This window comes from Hyalella azteca, unplaced genomic scaffold, assembly GCF_000764305.2.
Source record: "Hyalella azteca isolate HAZT.00-mixed unplaced genomic scaffold, Hazt_2.0.2 contig13134, whole genome shotgun sequence".
Lineage (NCBI taxonomy): Eukaryota > Metazoa > Arthropoda > Malacostraca > Amphipoda > Hyalellidae > Hyalella > Hyalella azteca.
In genome coordinates this window covers 55,950-79,543 of record NW_025943067.1, presented here as the reverse complement: position 1 = coordinate 79,543, position 23,594 = coordinate 55,950, and the positions used below count along the sequence as shown (strand labels likewise).

Below are 23,594 nucleotides of genomic sequence, written 5' to 3'. Positions count from 1 at the left end.
ATAGTTGCGGAAATTATATAGTAGAAATAAACATAGGTGGTTGAAAATAGGAGACAGGTCAACGCGGCCCAATCAAAGTTGATAGAACTATATAATATTATTATAGCTAATAATTATCTTATATTATCATCCCATTTTTCATACTATTATATCATTTTATTATATTATCACTCCCGGTACCTTGCAGCTAGTTACGCTTGCAATGCAAATTTTTGCGAATTTTTTCGTCTCAGATTAAATATCGGACAAAATAAAGTCCATATTGTAATGCACAAAAATGATGTTCCAAATATCACCTACTGAGAAATATTATTAACCAACTATCAAATGATTATGAAACGAGCAGCGTGCATTCCAGGCAATAATCTAAGATATATAAGGTTATTAAATGCATTATTTTAAATGGTTTATGAGGACAGTTTCTCGTTATATGGTCTCCTTAAATTTTTAATTCTCTAGTCGATAGTTTATTTTATTGCTGAATTTCAGTCAAAGAACTTAAATGAAACTTGGACTATAATTTTGAATTAACTCGCATACATTGTTTCTGTATGTTGGATAGCTCTCTAAAAACAAGTCATTGTTCAGCCATAAATAACTACACTAGGCAAATTGTAAGCAATGCATGTTTAATAGAAGTACTTATTAGCAACTGCGTATCAAAATAAGTTTATAAACTGAAATTTTTATCGATTTTTTGAACGTAATGAGCTTGAACATCAATTCAAATGCAGTAATCGAATTTTCACTGAATTTTCTCTTCATTTATTAGCAGTGAAATAGCGTAGTATAGTTCGCTTAAAGGAAAAGTCGGAACTACAAGCAAGCTGTTTTGCATCTCTGAAGAAGGTATACTGGACAGTCTTGTCTCGTACATTTTGCTTAACTCGGCCACCAAAAATACAAACAAGTATCGAGCTGCCGGAAAAAATGCTACTTTGTTCAACTGAACAAATTCAGGGCATTGTTCTCTTCCCTAACAGAGTATTCTTGAAATTAAATTTAAAAATTCAAATTTCAAGCAACATATTGTGGCATGGAAATAAATGTAAATGCACAGCGGTAAACGGTGTTCAATATTCGAGAGGAAAATGATATCTGAAAGAAAAAATATTGGTGCAAGTAACCGAAATTAGATTGTAAAACATATAGATCCCTTTCATGTGTCAATATTTAAACGGTTAGAGAGTATTACAAGTAAGGCGAAGGACATGCACAGTAGCTGAAACAAGAGAGAGATTCTCACATTTCGCATCTGCACTCGAATTTGACGCGAGTGCAGAAAAATATTGCGCACATTGGAGTTATTTCTTATGTTGCGATATCGAAGTTAGTTTTTGATTATTTCTATATTTTAGTAAAATTTTGGTTCCAAATTTACCGCTCTTGATATTGTGTGCTGATTAGTCATAAGATAAGTGTGATGCTATGCCGCAGAGCACGTAACGTCAATAAAGTCTCTCAACTTCAGGCTCAGTATATGGAAACTGCCGATAATATAAGTCAAAATAGATTTTTTTGTTAAGTTTCCAGTGCATTTAATTTTCATTTATGATTTTGAATCGTTTTGCTGGGCATGTAGAAACCTACACCAACGAATAGGTCACATAAGAGGTTTTTTGATCTCGTCACAACAAAGGACAGTTATAAATATAAAAGCGAGATGTAACAACAACTTGTGTTAGTCAATTAAAATAGATTTTATGTGAAGGGAAAGAGTTAAAACCTTTCTTTGACCATAGAAATACAAAGGACTGTCATAAATGTAACAGCGAGATACAACATCTACTAGTATTTGCTTTGAATAAACATTATATAAAAGTGAAGGTATGAGCCCTTCTTTTACCACAGCAATGAAAAATACTCATAATTATAAAAGCGAGATTCAACATTGCGTTATTCACTTTAAATAAATTTTATATAAATATAAAGGAATAAACCGTGGCACTAAGCAGCAGTAGCCGCTGCCTCCCGTAACGTGCCAACGTCCAATCAAGATGTTTAACGGCGCTCCAGGAGCGGCCAATCAGCGATAAGGAAGTCCCCAGGCACTCGTCCAAGATAATAAAATTGACGTAATTCTCCCTATTATTTTAGCCTCTGGTTGTGTGACCCCCGCGCATACGACGCGAGCTCGACTGTGTTTCAGTATTTGCTTGCCATTTGTTTGGTGAATTTTTACGAAGAAAAAGAAAAAAGTATTTTCGTGGAAAAAACAGTATTTTTTTAATTTCTTAACCCTTGTTGTTTTTTCATTGTTGTTGACCACAGACGTTACAAAGGCCACAGAATAACGCCCAGGATTAATTTTTGGAATAGTGAAATATCTCTAACGCTGCCAGTCAATCATTGTGCTCAATGAAAATTTGTTTTGAATCAAAGACGACGAATCAACTTAAATACCAAACATTTTATTATCGTAGCAAAGTCTTCCTATGTTTTACAATGGCATGAATCTCTTTTTTGAAAATTCAGTTCCAAATTAACTACCTCGTATATACTAAAGCTGATCATTCCAAAATGCATCGATTTTTCGTGCCCCACATTAGATAAATAGTCTTCATATCCCAGAATTGAACAGCACATTCCCTAATATTGGTAACGGTAATAGCAGCAAAAAGTTTGATAAATTAGAGAATATTTTAACTCACAGACTACACATTCTTCATACCTTTTATCCTTGCAAATTCTTATTTTGTTCGCCAGAAATTCGCAGAGGAACAAACTCTTATCCAACATAAGTATTTAAATATTCATTGTAGTATCCGTAGAGTTATGTCAGCTACTCACATTGGTGCTACGTAGTACTGGACTTCGAAAGGAGACAAAACTGTATGAAGTTGCACACACGCGATGTGAGTGCCAACATTGTCGAAAGTATATTATACATTTATGGTAATTAATGATCCTTCCATTACTGGAACATAAAAAATTTTCTCTTTAATGCCCTAATTCATGGCGATTCATCTATTTAGCGTCCCTGAAATTCCATTTTCCATTACGCATTTTCAAATGCAGTTTCCGACTTGAAATATTAAAATAATATCAATTTTGCTTCTACCCATCAAAGAGATTTAAAACGATAATGCGGGTGGAATACGCATATTCATTTTTAGCGGGAATATTGAAGCTGTGCATGATGAATATGACGCATATTTTCAATTCCTTCATCGGATAAATTCAAAATACAGGAATTCATTTATCGTTCTACCAACCAAATAAATCATTCAAACGATAAGTGAATATTTTATGCAGTTAAATCATTGCTCTAACAATGTTTAAAATCGTTTTAGGTGAAATATATAACCTATAACCCTACTTCCAATATGTCCGTATACGCAATAGTCTCGTATACGCAATAACACGTGAATGTTCGTTCGCACTTGGATTTACGCGTCAGGTATCTTTCGTTCATTAGTAATGTATCGATACTAAGCGGATTGTCTGAAAGACTGTCAGAAAGCCTCGATTATGCGACTAATCTTTTATTTCGCGTATTTCATTTTATTATTTCCATTTTTACGAATCTTGTTGAAGTTCACGAATTTCTTCCCTCTTGTTGAACTTAGCGTTCCCTCAGTAGAGAAAATAATTTCTCTCTTTTAGATACCATTTGATAGAAACGACTATCAACAGTTCACCATTTCAGCACGCTATTATTCTTGTCAAGGGAAGAAGACGACCTTCTAATATAAAATCATCGAATGTCATGTATCATCTCTCTCAAACGCATTCTTCATGATGAACATAAGGCAATTAAACTCTACGTTTACATCGATAATCCATTAAATTAATGGCTTTTTTCGTAGAAAATATATTTTTGCAAGGAAAACAGGACACCAGAGACAAGGATATCCTAGAAGAAGCAAAGCAACACGCATGCCATGAACCAACATCTCCGCTAGTCCCTATCCAATCTTGCCTGCCGACAGCTTCATGGCCGATTCTATCTCCACCTGAAGATATTTGTCTGTGTTGCGGTCACAAAACTTCTCAAACTGCAAACCGTGAGTGGAAAAAAACTAGCGAAAAGTCACATTTCAAACGATTAAACGTGCATTTACATTTATGTATAATTAAATGAGGAAAAATTATAGTTTCAGTTTGTAGTTCAACGCTCGTTTAGGGAGGCCATTTGATGACAGATTTATTATTTGATAAATGTAAAAAATTAGCAATCTCCATTATTTTCCTTTTAACAATGATAACACCTACTAATAACCCATAACAATAAATACCTGAATACCCAATACTAATGCAATTCGATGTCAGATTCTTTTTATTTCATAAATTCAGTCGAATTCTAGACAGATTTCACGGCGACGTTGAGTTTTTATACTTCGGTATGCAGGGTGCCTGCAAGTATTTCAAATTCAGGCGCTGTGGCGGCTGAGGACGCCTGAGATAGCAAGAGTTTATCTCACAAAGCCGTATTATTTGCCACACATTAGCTCCTGTCGTACCAACAAAGAGCTCGCGCTGCTCTGACGCTATTTTGCGTCTGGGAGCGTCGATCGTCGCAGAGAAATTCCCTTTCTTTGTTATTGGCATGCGATTTGATATAGGAAATAAACATGGGTGCATTATTTTGACAAACAATGTTCACTAAATAACCTACGAGTTGATGATTTGGACGATAATGTAACCGGAATTTAGTAACCAGATAAGTATAATTAAACTAATTAAGAGCTAATTATGATTATACTGGTACAATTATTGTTGGATGCCTTATTTTAGTTTGATCTTGAATAAGACCAAAATATTTTTGGAGGTTCAGCATAAGTAAAAAGAACACGATTAATTTTTATTAGCCTGCATGGTACGAATCAGCATGCCATTCGTGAAGCCCATTTCATATTTTTTCATGATTGCGTTGAAAATATGAATTATTATGGGTGTTCAATTAAGGTTTGTATTGTTTAGAGGCCCGAGGTCAAATGAAGGCATTGATGTCGAAGCTTCGTTAGTGAAATGGAAGTCGAGCCGCTCCAAATGAGGGCTCGTCAGCGGATCTTTGATGTTTAAACTACAAAAGAAGCACCGCAAATTGAAGTGAGCGCCCAGCGAAGAAATAAAAATAACGGAGTTCAATTCTCTATTACGAGCATTAATATGAGTCGGGTATTAAAAGTATTGGTGTTATTTGTAAACAACGTCATCAGAAGATAATTATTGAAGTGTTCCCTCAGTATTCAATTTTCTTTCTCTCTATAAGAGACAATTTGCGGAGAGCGACCGTCGACAGTTCATCATTTCGCGCGCGCTTATTCTTGTCATGAGGAGAATAGCTCTGTGAAAACTACGGCATTTTCGATGCAGAATAACACGATGAGAACTCCGTTATGTTTAACGCAGAATTTTAATAGCCCTGTGGAAATCACGCAATTCTTAATGCAGAATATCTCTGCGTATATCACTCAACTTTTGAAGCATATAATGTCAAAACTTTGTCATTTTTAATGCTGAATAGCCCGGCATAAACCGGACCAGATTCAATGAAGAATGACCCTACACAACTACGCAAGATTTAATGCAGCATCGCATAGTGAATACTCAGTCTACTACCGGTTTTTGTGTTATCAAGAATAAACGGCGAAAAGTTGTAATTTATACTACGCATAGAAGCACAAGAATCAAAAAATAAATTATTATCAAAAATTAAAGTTTGGTAATAAAAGTCTGGAAGGAAAAATTTATTCCTGAACTCAGTTATTTACCAAAATAAGAATTTACTGCAAATTGAACAAAGAATACAGAATTAAATTTGCTCAACTAGGTGCTAGATAATCTCAGCTCGAGAATTAAAAGTGAAATAATAGAGCTTCTTGTCGTCTGCTGCGACTTACTTCCTCTTAATTAGAGACGAGCTCAATGAGCTCTCCACTGCTGAGGGCTTTAATTAATTGGTCGGCTCAGGAGATCTCGCAATGAAGTAAGAAGATATTTTACAAGATATTTATTATTTTTAAGATATTTATGTTTTTTGCTTGCATGAAGGCAAGTAAATTACATAATATTAAATTTTAGTTTTTTTCCATTGACTCGCTTTCTTCAGGTTGTTGTTCCATAAAGAGCACTCAATAAACGACTGAAAACTGTTAAGGGTTGTGATGTAAATTAAATGTGGAAAAATTTGTTTATTGAAAGACAAAATACATTGCAATAGTTATGTCTAAGTCGAGACCAAATTGAGCTTCGTCACACAAATTAATTCAATTATAATTGAATTACTTATATGACAATTATTTTAATTATTATATGAGTATTTCAAATTATTCAATAATTCTAGCTAGCATTCGAGAAAATAAACTAGGATCAATCAGTGTTCAAAATATTCTAGTAAAACTCTGCATAATAATCTGGTCAAAAGATAGCCAAATCATAATAAGTTGCCGGACTTCAAATTACAATTTGGGCTGAAAATATGAGCATGCGCTAAATTTTTTCTGGCATTTTCCAGACTAGAAAACGGCTTGACGTTTCAAAGAGTTCACTGCGAGGCTATTCAACCCGAATCCCCTTCGCTTATTCTCTGGTCTTCGACTGAAAATCTGACCGCACAATAATAAGAATGAAACCCTCGTGCCTTTAGCCTCGAACGTCTTATTTGTGAGGCATTAAAGTTGTTCACTTGATGGCAGAGAAGGAGCCGAGAGCTCCTGTTGAGAACAGCTTTTATCCACGGATAGAGTGAATGCTCAGTTGTTTCCATCCATTCTTCGATCAAGGTAAAGAAATATTCTAGTCTAAAAGCCACTACATGGGTATTGATCGGGCTTCTTTGCCGTATTTTTAGCCACCTACCAAGTTTTTAAGAGCAGCGAGACACGCAATAGAATCGCGAAGTACGGCAGTCATCAGATGCTCATTAGTTAAGACTAGCGAACACCATATTTTACAGTCACCACACTGCTACTTTCTTCTGCACATCCATCGGCAGTTTTAGATCGACCAAAGCAATTTTCATGGGTTGCGATAAGAGACAAATAAATTTCAAATATTTTCTGTAAACCATTCCGCGTAAAAATAACCGTTCACTTTCAAAATATTTTTAGAAATAAACTACACGTAAAATTACCTTGCTAAAAAAGATTATGCAATTAACAATGAAAAAAAAAAAACCTAAATAAAAAAAAAACCAATTAACCGGCAACTTTAACGGAACTGCCCCAAAAGTAACAAACAAACAACCAAAAAACCGAAGCCCTTCGCAAATTATAGCCAGAGCCAATAAAGAGCCAACGGATTTCGCCACTTTCGTCCCCTATCGCCCCAATTACATATAAATTAAAGACAGATTTCCGTTCATGATTCACACAACTTTCGTTTTATGGAAGTTTAGTTTTTGATGTCAGGTAATAACAAGGCAGAGCTCCAACATCAATGCATCTGGCCCGACTTCCCCTCAGCAGGGGCTCGGCCTATAACCATCCATCGTAAACATTCGTTATGGGCTCTGAGCAGCGCTTAGCTGCTCCACGTAGTAGTAAACGCTGCTAGTTACTGCACAAAATGGATGGTCTCTTCTCATATCAATCCTTATGGCCTTATAGAGCCCACCCAACCTTCTTCTTATAATAGATTATTAAGAATATTTTGTATCTCTAGCCTTAACTCTTTGTTCACCTATACATTTACCGTCGTCAATGCTATTCGTACCAAATGGCATGAGAACGAGAGGTCCAGTCACTAAACAAATGGTTAGAAATGGCCTATTTTGGAAAATTATAAGACTTGGTGGCGAATTGAGACTGACACAAAAATGTGAAGCAAATAATAAATGTACTTACAAAGAATAATTAGATTCACAGTTGTCGTTTCCTGATAAATCGTGACGCAAGCCCGAAACTTTAATTGGTTGCTAGATTGATGGTTTTGATCTTCTTGAATAGAAGCAAATTAAATTTTGATCAAATGAATTTTAATACAAAAAATACTCAACATTGTTTGTTCCCTGTGAGTTAAGTTTTTTAGTACAGTGTTTTTGCCAATAATTTTCGGTAAAAACACTGAACTTGTTTATGAAAGAAATTATTTCCCCATTCAAGCGTGAGTAATTCGAGAAAGGCAAGAAACACTAAAAACCCAATCAGATGAACCTTGATTGATCGATGCACACTGTGTACAAACAATGTAATGCCCAATTTGCAATTTAAAGATACATACAAGTAAATTCAATTAAATTAATATAATTGAGAGAATTTTGGAGTTTCAACTTCAGGCAAGTCTTGTAAAGTTTTTTCATTTATATTTAAATTGAATGGCGCACTAACTGAACATTGAACAAATAAGTATTTTTTTCATACGATGGGTACGCTAAAACAAATTTTTCCGCTTTTCCTGGTCCCGATGTCGCCCTCACAAATCTGCATAATTGCCTCCATAACAGCTTAAATTGGAAACTCCGACACTTACAGATGGCGCCTGAATAACTCTATGTAAAAATTTATACCTATTCTTTATAGCGTTCAATTCCGGCATAGTCAAGTAGACTTCATCGCCATAACCTCCACTTTGCCTTAAAACTTACATTGCACGACAATGTTTTCGTAGGGTCAAAAAGTTTCTTCAGAAAAAATTCTGTTTCTGCATGATTAATTTAGTCAAGTTTTAAATTATCACAGGGCATTTTTGATATCTTAGTGGCTACGGTAATTCCAATCCAGTAATGATTTAGAGCGCACAAGTAATGCTCATATAAGGTGGCTACGGTAATTCCAATCCAGTAATGATTTAGAGCGCACAAGTAATGCTCATATAAGGCCAGTAGCTGTGGCAATATAAATGGTAATGCCTCATAGACGCTCCTCTTTCCGTGAGCCCTTCTCAAAGCCAGGCCTTTGGTTAAGCAAATTGCAACGCTGATTGAATACATATAAGCTGCTATGAGACCAGACTCCTTGATGGTTATTCTTGCAGCGAATATCATGCATTATTCTAGTGTTCATTACTCGTAACTCTGCTGACTTTTTATTCGTAAAGTTCTCAGTAATGCTAATTCATCTTCGAACTTTGCTACCCCAAAACGCTGCTGCATTGTAACGCAGATGTATGTTCAGAAAATAATTCATAGCCAGTGAATTTATTTTCGCTTTATTGCTGCAATTTGGAAACTCAGACTTCTCGTTCCTTTGAGTTTAGCTCGATTAGTCCAAGATGTTCTTCAACTCCTATTATGGATCAAGGGTTATTAATGATACTTTTAGAAGAGTTCTCTTCACTACGAAAAACCTGCTCCCAAAAATTGGACCCGGCCGGTGAAATTTCTCTGACCTCGGACGAAGTTCCTTTCCACATTGTAACATTGTAATGAATCTATCAAATATTACCAAATAGAATATCTAGAATAAAAATGAAATATTAAAAATATATATATAAATATGTAGAAAAATAAGATATCTAGAATAAATGAAATATCTAGGGAAAAAATATCTAGAAGAAATGAAATTTCTATAAAAAAACATATATCTAAAAAATATAACAATACATAATAAAATTCCGTTATCGTTCATACATGTTATTAATGCATTATTTTAAGATTTAACTCGTGCAGCGTTAACGGAAACTAGCACTCAGACGCTTTGCAAGTTCCCAGCAGGCTAAATAAACCAAACTAAACTAAACTGAACTAAATTAAGTGAACGTCTAACAATTTCGGACATCACATAGATTCATTCGGCATCGTAATAAAAGTTTGATATTTGAATGTGCGGGAACAGGAAATTAATTGCTCTATTGAACTCTGGTATGAGGAAATCCTTTTAACAACACCATACCTAAAGCAACAAAAACTAATCGCAATATTATTCGGATTGTTTGATATCTGAGCGCGGAGCGAGATAAAAAATTTGAAGTTAAAAAAGAAAATAATGAAACTGATTACGATGGAATTTGTGTTTCTAAATTCTCAGCAAGTATTTTATGGATATAAAGTTAATTTCAAAGTAATTACTGTCAGAACATCGGTGGCAAAGATTTCATTCAGAGTGGTTATTCTATTATAACGTGGTCTTTGTTAGAATTTTTTATCATTAATTTTATGGAACAGTGACAAAATTTTCCAACGGCCAAACCAAGGAACTCCTATCAATATAGCAGTACTTTTAATCAGCTGCTTGACTTGATCTTTGAACAATCGAAATTATTATAGAATTACCACACGATTTTGTTCCTCTGCAGGGCCCATACTTTCAAAAAAGTTAAGAGATTGTAAGTTCATCAGCCAATCATTGATGGCATTTCAAGCAAAATCCACCAATCGTAGACAAGAAAATAGAGCGTAAGTACTTACGTTCACTTAGCGAGTTTTGAAAGTATGGCTTCAGATCTTTTACCTTTAGGAGCTATGAGCAAATTTCTCCGGATATGGACACGATTATAACGGAGAACTCCATCAGTTTGAGGACTTAAACAAGTGGTTAGAGTGGGCCAAGATAAGTGAGCGCATTATAGCTATCTAGCACTTAATATGAGAGCTTATCAACGACATGTCATGATAGACCTCCCCGTAATACGGAATCCATAATTAGGTTCAAAAGATTTTTCTTGTAGCCTCAGATATAGGCAGGAATCGAAGATCTATAATTGGACAAGAGAAACGTTGATGAATGCAAATCCTAAAGATAAATTTTAATAATTTTATTATTTTTCCCAAAAAAAAACATTAAAATGAAGTAAACTATGGCAAAATTTAAGAGAAGATTATTCTTTTACAAATAACTACATAGCAGATACCCCAAATCTGTAAGAAAAAGATATGTTTTGTGATATGAAAAACTAGTTGAAATGTAGGACTGAAGAATGTCACTTGTAACTGTTATCTGAGAAAACGTCTTGTCATCCTATACATATAACAAAATTGTGGGAACTACAATTGTTCACCCTCAAGCAGTATGACCATCCATAATTATATTGGACAGATTTTTCATCAATGTTGAACAAATATTTTTCACTTTGTCAATAAAATTAACTCCAAGTCTCTTTTCTGCATTTAATTAGAGTTAAATTCTGATAGAATATCAAGTGTTGAATGTATATGCCGCGGAGTCAAGCTTCATCTCTGTCTTCTCATTAAAGGCCAGCCTCATTTTAGTGTGTACATAAGCAAAAACTCCCCCTAAAACTCGGTAAAAAAATGCCAAGACTTCCAAGTATTCAGGTTCTTTTTTTTCAGGGCACATTAATTATTGCGACCTCTTCTGGGATCCGAGGTGCGGAGTTTTTCCCGATCTTCTCGTTCTTGAGACGTCATTTCTTCGCACAGGAAATTCGAAGGACGACGTCTCATCAACTTATGGCCAAATGATGACGTTCGCGGCGCTCTAAACCAACATACTTGAGGCCCTTGGCCCGAGTGTTGAAACCTGAGAAATTTTAGGTCGCAAATGCAAACAGAACGTGTGATTTTAACGATAAAGTAGTACAGAAAAGTATTGCAAGTGTTAACTGAATTTAAACACTTTCTCAGGATAAATTTACGAAAATTGTTTAGCTTTCTGAAAACAATAAATTAGTTATATAAACAATTAATTATATAATCAATTATTATTATAATTATATTTTAAGAAGCCAACGTTTGAGGAATTTTGAGAACAGTATTTACTGATTCTTAGAGAATTTTTTTTCCGAACAGTACACCCTGATTCTTAGTGAATTTTTGAGAACATATAGCTCAGGGGCCATACTTTCAAAACTCGCTAACTGAACGTAAGTACTTACGCTCTATTTTCTTGTCTATGATTGGTGGATTTGGCTTGAAAGGCCGTCAATGGTTGGCTGATGAACTTACGATCTCTTAACTTTTTTTGAAAGTATAGGCCCTGATTGTTAGAGAATTTTTGGGAAGAGAATGCTCTGATTGTTAGAGAATTTTTGAGAGCAAAATTCTCTGATTCTTGGAGAATTTTAGAGAATTTTTGAGAACAGAATGCTCTGATTCTTAGAAAATTTTTGAGAACAGAATGCTCAGATTCTTAGAGAATTTTTCACAAGAGAATGCTCTGATTCCTAGAGAATTTTTGAGAACAGAATGCTCTGATTCTTAGAAAATTTTTGAGAACAGAATGCTCAGATTCTTAGAGAATTTTTGAGAACAGAATGTTCAGATTCTTAGAGAATTTTTCACAAGAGAATGCTCTGATTCCTAGAGAATTTTTGAGAACAGAATGCTCTGATTCTTAGAGAATTTTTGAGGACAGAATGCTCTGATTCTTAGACAATTTTTGAGAGCAGAATGCTGTGATTCTTAGAGAATTTTTCGGAAGAGAATGCTCAGATTCTTAGAGAATTTTCGAGAACAGTATGCCCTGATTATTAAAAACAACACAAATTTTGATGAATTAAAATCAACGATTGTAATTTTTTAATATTTCTGCAATTAACACTGTTGTTAACGTATAGTTCGATTGCTCGGGTGAGTCAAGGAGATTAACCGCAAGCAATTACAGGAAGGACGACGAGGTCCAGCTCTCCAGGGGCCATACTTTCAAAACTCGCTAAGTGAACGTAAATACTTACTCACTATTTTCTTGTCTATGATTGGTGGATTTTGTTTGGAAGGCTGTCAATGATTGGCTGATGAACTTACGATCTCTTAATTTTTTTTAAATTATAGGCCCAGGACTCGATAAGGAAGAGGTTCAGAAGAGCTCAAATGTTGACGGCAGGTCCTTCACTGCCCATCGAGAGGGAGCCTAGATAAACCGTTACAGCTGTCGGTTTTGTGCGTTGTCGTTGCGATGAAATGCATCTCGCTCAATGAATTCGTCGGTTTAGTATAAGCTGCGCGAAAAAAAACTGCTCATCGTCCGCATTAATGAAAATTTTACTAAATTTTAACCATTTTGGCAGTGAATAATGTTTAGATGCCTTAGTCTTCATAATTACGTAATATTTACTAAAATTAATCTTTACGATTTACGTAATCTCTACTAGAAAAATAATATAAATTTTTTTTGCATAGATCTAACAGGAACATCCCGTTTAAAAATTAGCCTATGGATGCATCAAGCCTCAATGACCGTTATATGCACACGGTAATGAAAGTAATTTTCAATAAATAAAATGTTATTGCATTTACTGTGAATTTATGAAGCAAGGTATGCTCTCGAGTCCCTCGTTTAAGGTAATGAAGCCAGCGATTAATTGTTCCTGCGTCCGTTCCTCGCGATATGGCCGAACAAAGACCACCCATAATGCATATAAAATGATTGAAATCTCCTAAAATTTCAAAAAAAGACGATGGAAAATTTACTTCAGAGAAAATCAAGAGGTCATGAAGATGTAGTCAAACCTGCAAGTAACATCTTAGGCAATTGAGATTTGCATAAAAATATTGATGGCAATTTCCAATTTGATGATCTGCCGTGTGCGGGATTTAAATTAATCTAGGAGATTTAAATTAATCAGTCTCGTCATAAATTTATTAATCAGTCATAAATTTGTATCTTGAAAAAAAATTATTAGATGGTCAATTTGTTTATAACCTAAGTAAGCATCACTAAATAAATGATATTTTGCTCCGAATTTCACAGTACCCCCAAAACCTCATCATATCCGAAAATGAAAGCAAGACGAGCTTGAAACTCATCTCGTATCACAAAGATGATATCTCATGCCCAAAGTTTCATCTGTTCAATGTCAAAGTTTTTGGCCAAAAAATTATAGACTTTACGAACAAGGCAAGGAGATAACTTTTAATTGAAAACCCCGAGCGAAACAGCAGATTTACCGATAGTGCTCTGCCAAAAATTTCACGATACGAGGCTACAGAACTTCCGTCATCAGGGCTACAGGACTGGAACAATTGATTTTACGAAGAACGAAACAGAATCTTTTACTGGTTTCTGTTTTAGATTTACTGTTTACTGGTTCTGTTAATTGATTGCACATTTCAATTGACAGCACGCGTCAGATGATCGTGATTGATTTTGTTTTCAGTTAAAGCGAGCATTTTTGGGAATAAGTTTCGAAGAATTTGCACGGCAACAGTGCCATCATAGTACAACTTTGATTATTTCAAGACAAAATACATTTGAATTTCATTAAGCATGGAAGTTGTTGAGATGAAACAAATGTGAACATCCATCTAAACAAATCTATTGACAAAATGAAAAAAAAAATTAAATTATACTGTTGCGAGTAGAATATATACACATATAAACGCATATAATATATAAATATATTAGAGATGCGAATAGAATACATCAAGTAGGAACTAATTGTATGACATCAAACTTATCTAGCTTTTAATAATTACTTCTAAAAATATAATTAACGTATTCAGACTGTTCAGCAAATTGGTACGTTATTTCGACTACTTAACATTTCCATTAATTTATTTTTTATTATTCTATAACTTCCATATTTATCTACATACATGAATATTACCATATCTCATGATAAACCAAAATGACTTTAAACCATGAACGAACACTATGTGCACAACTAGGCTCGTTCTATATCGCACTCGCTTCACAAATAGAGCTTAAAAGGGTAAGTTAAATGTCAGGTGTAAATTACGCAGAGTTTATAGAGACAGACGCTACATTTCGCCAGATTTTGTTAGACGTTGCAATTTTCAATAGGTAGTACATTGCAAATGATTTGCGAATGCTAGCCGCAATTTTTTTTAGATAATTTAAACTTGTAGCATTCGCTCCAAGTATCGCCCCGCCTGGAAAACAACGGTCCATTCGTTTTGCACCGAATCCTATTTAATTTTTAGCATTACAAGTTCCGGTGAAAGCGTGCTGCAGATATTTTTACTCTATTTTCTACGTTCAAATCCCCAGTACAAACGAGTTCCAACATTTCTACTCTATTTTTCACACAACTTTCTAACAGGAAAACTTCTTGAGCAGCGGCCGTTTGATCCCAACTATCTGAAAAGCTAGACGAAAATTTCCCTTAAATAATTGAATTGAATGCTGATAAATGTATAAAGTGTAGCACAACATTTTTTGATTTAATTCAAACTTTCGCAAGTTGAGAGAAATTATCACGATATATCCTCCTTTTAATAGATAAATTTTGTTTACATATGTCTTGTAATTCATTAGCTAGGTTTCACGCTGTATCAAAATCGGCCAGATCTCGAATCTCTTCATGGTTATTACAACGTAGAAATGCAATCATTGCAAATTAAAACCAAATTCGCGATAACATATTCACTCTCAGATCAAAATTCTTTCAATTTGTTGTATCCAGGAAATATATAATCTAATATGTTGATATTTAACTACCTAAGCCCATGACTTTGATCAAACTTTCGTTCGTAAAATTTCACAAATTAAAAATATTTTATCGATTTTTCTCAATCGTTCATTTCCATCTAAACGGTATTCCTATGTCTTCACAACAAATATCAGTATATTTATTCCGGTGTTACTATCTGTTCCAAATCATTTTGACTGACATATTTTGTTTCACTAGATAAAGTCACTATTTATCGGTCATGCACGTACAACTTATAGTGAAATATTCCATCCAGCCTTGTTCGAATTTATGCACGACTGTGTTGCGTTTTAGCGCGAGACGAATGGACTTAAACATTCCAGTTTTTCGTGTTTCTTCTCAACTAACAGAGACAATAAAATAAAGTTTCCGAAGAAGTTCGTTGTTGTCTGGCAACACAACAGCAAGAAATGATTCTCGCATCAAAGAACCAATTCTTTCTAGACTCCTTCATGCTATCGAATAAGAAAGTTTCGAGGCCAAAGTTTAAAAAAGCGAAATACAGAACGGATCACAATGCTGTGCTAACAGAAATTTTACGAAGTAAATTTGTTTGACAATAAAGAACATTCTATTGAGCTCAAGTTGTCTGGTAACTACAAGACAAGATTTTTACACAAAAAGAGTTAATCGCGCAGGATTTTATAGTTAATTTTCATCAAGGTGCATGCATGTAAACTAAAACTTATTTACTCCAACAAGCGAGAGTTTTAACAAAAACTTCAAGTTATTTTACAAGAATATATAGTGTAATTTTCGTTTCAGTTCCAGAAATAGTGAACAAAACAAAATTCATCTCCATCAAATGATCTTATTTAAATTCCAATGAAAAATGAATCTAAAACTCTTCTATACTGTCACTAACTTTTCACACTCCTCGGTGGATCAAATAAGAGAGGTTGTGTTATGCATGAGATCCAAGTGCATGGAATAAACATTTGAAAAAACTGCCGCAAACCTCCATGTCTTGTTTCAAACTACACAAATATTCATGCGACGTTCATTTACATTACCCAAGTATTAAACAAGCGATACGTGGGCAATTAAATGATTCCACAATATTTACGCGAATCAAATAAAGTTTTATCGGTTGCAAATAATTATCATGAAGTTGTGCTTCTATAATATATTAGATCGGATGTTACACTGCAAAAATAAATAATAGTTGCACATAAAGTGCAATTCCTCACTCGATACAGGAATGCCATTATGCAATTCCTGCCTCAATAAAGGAATGCCATTATGCTGTTCCTGCCTCAATAAAGAAATGCCATTATGCCATTCCTGCCTCAATAAAGGAATGCCATTATGCTGTTCCTGCCTCAATAAATGAATGCCATTATGCTGTTCCTGCCTCAATAAAGGAATGCCATTATGCAATTCTGCCTCAATAAAGGAATGCCATTATGCTGTTCCTGCCTCAATATAGGAATGCCATTATGCAATTCCTGCCTCAATAAAGGAATGCCATTATGCAATTCCTGCCTCAATATTGCAATGCGGGAGAGCGAAATTTACTTTGCCGAGCAAACAATTGGTTTACCATAAGCGGATTTCCGAGTAGAATTGGTTTACTCAGTTACTGCGTCAAATCAATTCGAAAAATTCTTCCGAATTTTAGGATTATTTTGAGCAAATCAGTTTTGCTTTGCGTCAGCTCTGTTTCTCATCTGGATTTGTGGATTTCGGCTTCATTGGGATAAAGAAAAAAATTATCTTTATCCATCTTTGAGAGAATTAGAAACTGTTTTTTTTTCTAATATATTTAAATTAAAAGCGATGTTATTTTGTGAACCTAACTTTGAACTTTACTTCACAACAGAGTGGTGAACCTTACATGAATTCTCTGAAAAGGCTTAATCTCAAAACTTCCAGTAAACCCAGTGTGCATTCTCCATGTAAACTTTTCAATTTACGTGCCATTTAATTTTAATTGGCTACTGTGATTTACAAATTGGGAGAAAAAAAATCAGAAAATTTCCTCTTTCTGATGATGGCAACTATGAAATCACGAAATATTTTTGGGAAAACGTTATTGATTTTAGCCTGTCAATACTAATATAAGGTAATACGTAGGCAACAGGAAATTTCACAGCGGAAGTAGAGAATCAAGTTGGTGTAAATTTTGTAGATGTAAATGTTTATAGTATTGAATGATTTTTCACGATTTTATTGGATTTTTTTGTAAAAAACTATGTATATTTTATTACACGGCACGTAATATCTACGATGGTGACCAACATTCATTTTATAACTGGATTCCGCTTAAATAATAACTTATTTAACATTGCACTAATTTCCATCCTAATTCAGAAACCTAAATATATTCGTTTTTATCTCTATTATTGCTTCAGATGCAACACAGGAAACAGAAATTGACTCACAAATCATCATGTTAACTCTTTAAATGATAATCTCCCCCGTGTAAATTATTATTATCAAAAGTAAGTCCAATTTTATATATGTGAATTTATTAATAAATGAAAAATATAATAATAGATAAATAAATGACTCACCTTGACTGTGTAAAACCAATTTGCTCTAGCAAATTAATAGAATCAGAAGCACGTTTGAACAGCCAAGGGCTGCAGAGCAATCATAGTGACTAAATCCAAAAAATCAGCGTTGCATTCGAAATTGCTTTTTAATAACACTGGTGCAAATAATGATTGCATAATTTCTCCAGTATGCATTTTTTTCCGTCTATTCGTACAAAAAATGGGCGAATATATCAGTAATTCCCTGATATATTTCAAACTCTGATGGAAGTGTCGTAAATCTAAATTTGAACGGAATAATTTGTCTGTTAATATCTGAGAAATTCAACTTTTAACCAATTACATTTTTATGCTAGATGCTAACATTATATTAACGTGCAATTTGATGTTCTCTGTCAAGCTACTCCGCTGCATTGCAAAATCTAAACCATAATTTCACAAGGCAGTCGAACTAAGCAGTTAAAAAAAGACTGATAAATTTCTTCGGAACTGGAAACTAAAAAAATTGTGAGCGGCTTGCATCGAGATATCGTGCGTGCTCTAGCAAAATTTGTAAAATGATAAAACTATATTATATTCATCATTCACGTGATTTTTCAAAAGAATAAATCAGGATTTAACTTTATGTTGACTGTTGAAAAGTGAATCTAGCTATTTCGTCGTTATGAAACTTTTTAGATTCACAAGTTGTAATGAGCGAAAGTGAAATAAAAAGTGATTACCGTTAGTTTTTTTTTGTAGAAATATAAATAATTTTCATCCCTGCAATCATTGTTCTTATTTTGATATGGCTAATAGGAAAAAATTATAACAGTCACAATAGGAAAAGAAAAACAGAAGTAATAAGAAAAACTAATTCATGTCTTCATAGGTCTAAAGTTTCCAACTAAATTTTAGTCGAAGAGATGGTGAAAAAACTGAAGCGGTAGGCTGAATATTTATTTCTCTATATAAGAGAGAAAAGGCTCAAGCGCCGCTCAACGCCTCAAATGAATATATGATAAAAAATCTCGATGAAATTAAATCCGAAACTGCTAAAACTTGTGATAAGAAAAATGAATAAAACATCAGGCAGAAGGAAATACCTGCAGCTCCTGATCCAAGAAGAAGGGGAAACGAAGAAAGCTGTAGTTAAAGAGCAGACACAGACAGAGAGGTTGAAGGTATTACACACTACGACAAACTTGTGGCGATCGTGAATGATACGGTCATTAATTGTGCGGTCATATCATTGTTAATTAGCGTCGCTAAAATTTAACGTTAAAGCTTAAAATTCAGCTTTAAATATTTAAGTTACAAAATTCGACCATTTAAATTCAGAATTGGGAAATTTTAACTTACATAAAATTAAAATTCAATGGACTAAAATTCATACATATTTACGGCTCTTATATCCAGTCAAATTTGAAAGAATACACATGAGCAATACATAGAACGGAAATTGAACAACACGTGAACAGATAAGATGAAGCGAATTTAACTGTACTTTTTTGCATTAAGTAATGGAACATAACGATAAATTGATCGACAACAAAACCATCGTCTTGATTACAATATAAGCATCCAAAGAAAGCTGTACACTTACTTTAAAGTATATTAATGCCAAAAATTACACAACATATGGGAAAATTCACATTTATTCCAGTCCGGGGCACATACATAATCACTTATTTTATAGCATACTAATTACCTAACATTTATTACAGTCCAAGGAACATATATAATCACTTATTTTATAGCATACTAATTACCTAACATTTATAAACGAAGAAAGCTGTAGTTAAAGAGCAGACACAGACAGAGAGGTTGAAGGTATTACACACTACGACAAACTTGTGGCGATCGTGAATGATACGGCCATTAATTGTGCGGTCATATCATAGTTAATTAGGGTTTCGATAAAGTTTAACGTTAAAGCTTAAAGTTCAGCTTCAAATATTTAAGGTACAAATTCGACTATTTTAATTCAGAATAGGGAAAAGAGACTTAATTACTACTGCACAAAATTCAAGCAATATTTACAGTTAAGGACAATTGAGGTTGTGTTTTAATCTTTTAGAAGACCGAAAACCAGTTTTCACCTTATTTCTACAACCAATAGCTAACATTGAAAATTGTTTGAAACGATTTTAACTTACATAAAATTAAAATTCAAAGGACAAAAATTCATACATATTTACGGCTCTTGATATCCAGTCAAATTCGAAAGAATACACAAGAGCAATACATAGAACGAAAATTGAACAATACGTGAAAAGATAAGATTAAGCCAATTTAACTGTACTTTTTAGCATTGAGTAATGGAACATAACGATAAATTCATCGACAACAAAACCATCGTCTTGATTACAATATAAGCATCCAAAGAAAGCTGTACACTTGCTTTAAAGTATACTAATACCAAACATGACATAACCTATGGAAAATTAACATTTATTACAGTCCAAGGCACATATATAATCACTTATTTTATAGCATACTAATTACCTAACATTTATTACAGTCCAGGGCACATATATAATCACTTCTTTTATAGCATACTAATTACCTTATCATATCGCGAAATCCAGCATCAAAGGCTCTGCAAATATTACTGCTCTCGCCAGGCGGCAAATGATATCAGAATGATACTCGGAATAATAATATCAGAATAATATTTATTTTGATATCAGAATAATACTCGGAAAATGATATCAGGGACGAGTCGTCCGTCACGATTATTAAGTGCATTACTCTGAAGTGCTCCTAAGCTGGCAGTGGCACATGCTTGAAGAGGCTCACTTGATTAGAATATAAAAAATATCTTAACTTAATCAGACTTGGAATCATTTCGATGGAAATTAAGTTATGGCCTTAAAGAGATAACTTTGGCACAAGGTAAGAATAGCTGCTTGAATGAATAGCTTTAATTCGCTGTCTTCGTTAGAACAACAGCGGTGAATGTGAGATCTGCACAGGTAGGATTAATTTTGAAATGCATTGAAAGAATAGATTTCAAATGTGGTTAAATGACTATAATACCTTAATGACCTGGAAAAAGTAACTTATCACACGGGTATCATATCATAATCGCAAACACAATAAATAATATAAAATGAAATGATCATCTGCGTTGCAGCAGCGAATATAGCTGAACATGAAATGCAAACTAATAATTTCAGGCTGAAGAGCTGGTAAATTCAGTCTTTGATGATGTGAATTCCAGCCAGGTATAGTCATCGCTTCAATATTTGGTAACAAGGTAAGGCTATATAAACGCTTTCATCATGCATGATCGAGCGGCTTCTAAACGTGAGGAGTTCACAGAGGGTCTCATGTTTATTGCAAGTCGTTATATTTCATTTCAACTGGCAAACATATGCGCGTTACTGAACTATTACAATCATTGTTCTTTCAAACGATGCTTCTAACCTTCATTGTATGATAGACTGTCGGCTTATAATTAATAAAATAGTGATAAGTTCATAATCACAACAGGTTTTTTTATTGGCCCTTAACAATTGTGACTGGATTTTACCATATGTCTCAGCAATTGCAAAGACGTTTTATAATTCCAACAAGCGCAGTTGCACCTGTGCACTATCATTACAACAGCCAAACCAATACCCACAAAATGAAAACGTTGGTATGGTAGCTTGATTGCAAAGTACATAGCGAGTTTTCTTTGCCGTCACGCACTCGGTTCATGACTGCAAGAATCACAGAGCTTCTTTTATAGACCAGCGTCACGAGATTAGTACGACTGCACCAGTCAATTGTGGTGGGTAAATCACAGCTTTGGCTTCAGGGCACACATGATTACTATGGCAGCAATAACTGCGAGAAAGACGGACCTGCCGAGCCCCTAGACACGTGATCACAGACAATGAGGCCCTCGTGTCTTTGTCTCGACAAACCAGGCGCCTTTGTTTTGCCTAATGAGAATTTTCCTTCCATGAAAAAAGAAGCCAGGAGAAAAATGGACGTCACCAGAAGTCGCCGACACATTCTCCCTACATTGGAGGGCATCGTGAGAACAGAGTTTTTCTTTCTTTGTTTAAAGAGAACAAACGAACTTTTTTTTTGTAAATCGTTCGCTTTCAATGGATACATGAACGAAAATGGTAAAATAATGTTAATATTGTTTAAACATTTGTCTTTAATGTACCTCAAGATATATATAAAAGATATGTGCTGAGAACTGTATAAAATCGACCAAGCAATGCTTGTTGATCCAAAATGCATGACATTGTAAAGATAATTTGATTCCACAGAGTGAATCTTGAAACAATGAAATTTGGAAGATTAGATATCCACAAATTACCAGGAATATAATGAAAATTATCATGAAATCAAGGTTTAATTTTGTCTTTTTCGCCAGAATTCAGGAAGATGGCAGATTTCATTAACAATGGCTAGAAAAAACGTTCTCTAAGTATTGGTAATATTGTGCAATTTATGCAGATCAGCAATAAGCCCCAGTTTTTTAGAGAGGTTTTAAAATAAAAATAAACGCATAGAACAAAGAACAGAAAAATTAAAAGGTAATCAGCCTGGAAAATGTTGCCAGGAGTTAAATAGGTCATTTTAATGATACTACCCGGGAAAATATTAACCCTCATTAAATGATTCAAATCTTTTAGGCTTATTTCTCTTATGAAAGAGATGACGAGTCATGCAAAACATCCACGTCTGAATAGAGGGTGAAGTTTGCGGACTACTGAGCTGCTTACATGCGCACTGGTAAATGTTTGCCGAGACTCCAATTCTTAAAAAGAAGAGGTGCCTCAAAAAAACTTCAAGCGTTTCCATATAGAGGGACTTGACCGGCTGTTTGGTGGCCATCGAAAAACAGACACACAGCCGATAAAAATTCACCTAAAAATTTGATGTTGAACGATGCTCTACGCTCAGCCGCTCAAAGTATACGACCTTGCCTTCTTCAAGAAAACATTGGTTTTTAAAGCAGGACTTGTCAGGATATTAAGAATTTTTATGCGAGCTTCAGAAAGCTTGAGTTTCATCAGCAAGTTAGCTTAGCTCGAGTGGTTTGATGAGCATCCATTTTAGAACCCGTTTGAGACTACGTTTTTGATCCTTACTTGCGACTAAAAATTCTTTCGAAGCCCTTCATAAATAAAATGCAACAAATAAGTTATGAGAAAATTTCAAACTGCTGCTCAAACTAGCCGGAATTTAATATCATAAACTCTATATCTTACCGTCACAGAAAGTAACTTTTAAAGGAACATTTTTCCGGAGGAAATGATGACGAGTTCCATTCCAATGACAGTGCGTCATTTTTACAAACCAAAATTGATTGCGATTTCTCCGATGCACCGCTAATGGCGTGTCTTCGGCAGCTCTTTTTATATTACTTTTCAGGCTCGTTAGAGGAGAACTCCATCAGCGCGCGATCGAGCAAGTCATATCGAGTAAAAAGTCAAATGTAAGAAAGAATTTAAAAGGGACGCTCTAGCAAAAAAGGATGATGGCTTCTTAAGGATAAATTCATCGAGATTAAAATTATGAAACATTTGTGAGTCACATAACCAGCTTCCGAAGAGAAGATTAAGATGACATAATAATGCTCATTTGTATTACGAGGCAAAGAAATAATCTTTCATGAAATCAAGTAATAGCATATTTAGTCTCCATGCAGCAAAGGCCTTAGTGAATGAGTGAATGTCTTATAAGTGGATTCTTGAATTCTGATTTTTTTGGAACATTTTATTTTAATTTAGATACTGATAATCATTTAAAGTTTAAAAAAGGTTTTACTCATGAAAAATCCATTTTTGACCAATGTAAAAGCATATTCAACAACATTTAAATCTATTTCCCATTTTATTCAGGACAAGATGCAGTCGAAATTCATTGAAT

The 23,594-nt window shown here is 34.3% G+C and overlaps 1 protein-coding gene across 3 annotated transcripts in view; it reads right to left on the bottom strand.

Annotated features, from left to right (window-relative positions):
* Positions 1-23,594, bottom strand: part of LOC108677480 (complexin) — a 135,991-nt gene that overhangs the window by 76,013 nt on the left and 36,384 nt on the right. For 2 of the 3 annotated variants that reach the window (XM_047883515.1, XM_047883517.1), the window contains exon 3: positions 18,818-18,826. The exons of the other annotated variant lie outside the window; for it this stretch is intronic. In XM_047883515.1, coding sequence (XP_047739471.1) covers positions 18,818-18,826 — 9 coding nt within the window. The remainder of the gene's footprint in view (positions 1-18,817; positions 18,827-23,594) is intronic. 3 annotated transcript variants of the gene reach the window in all.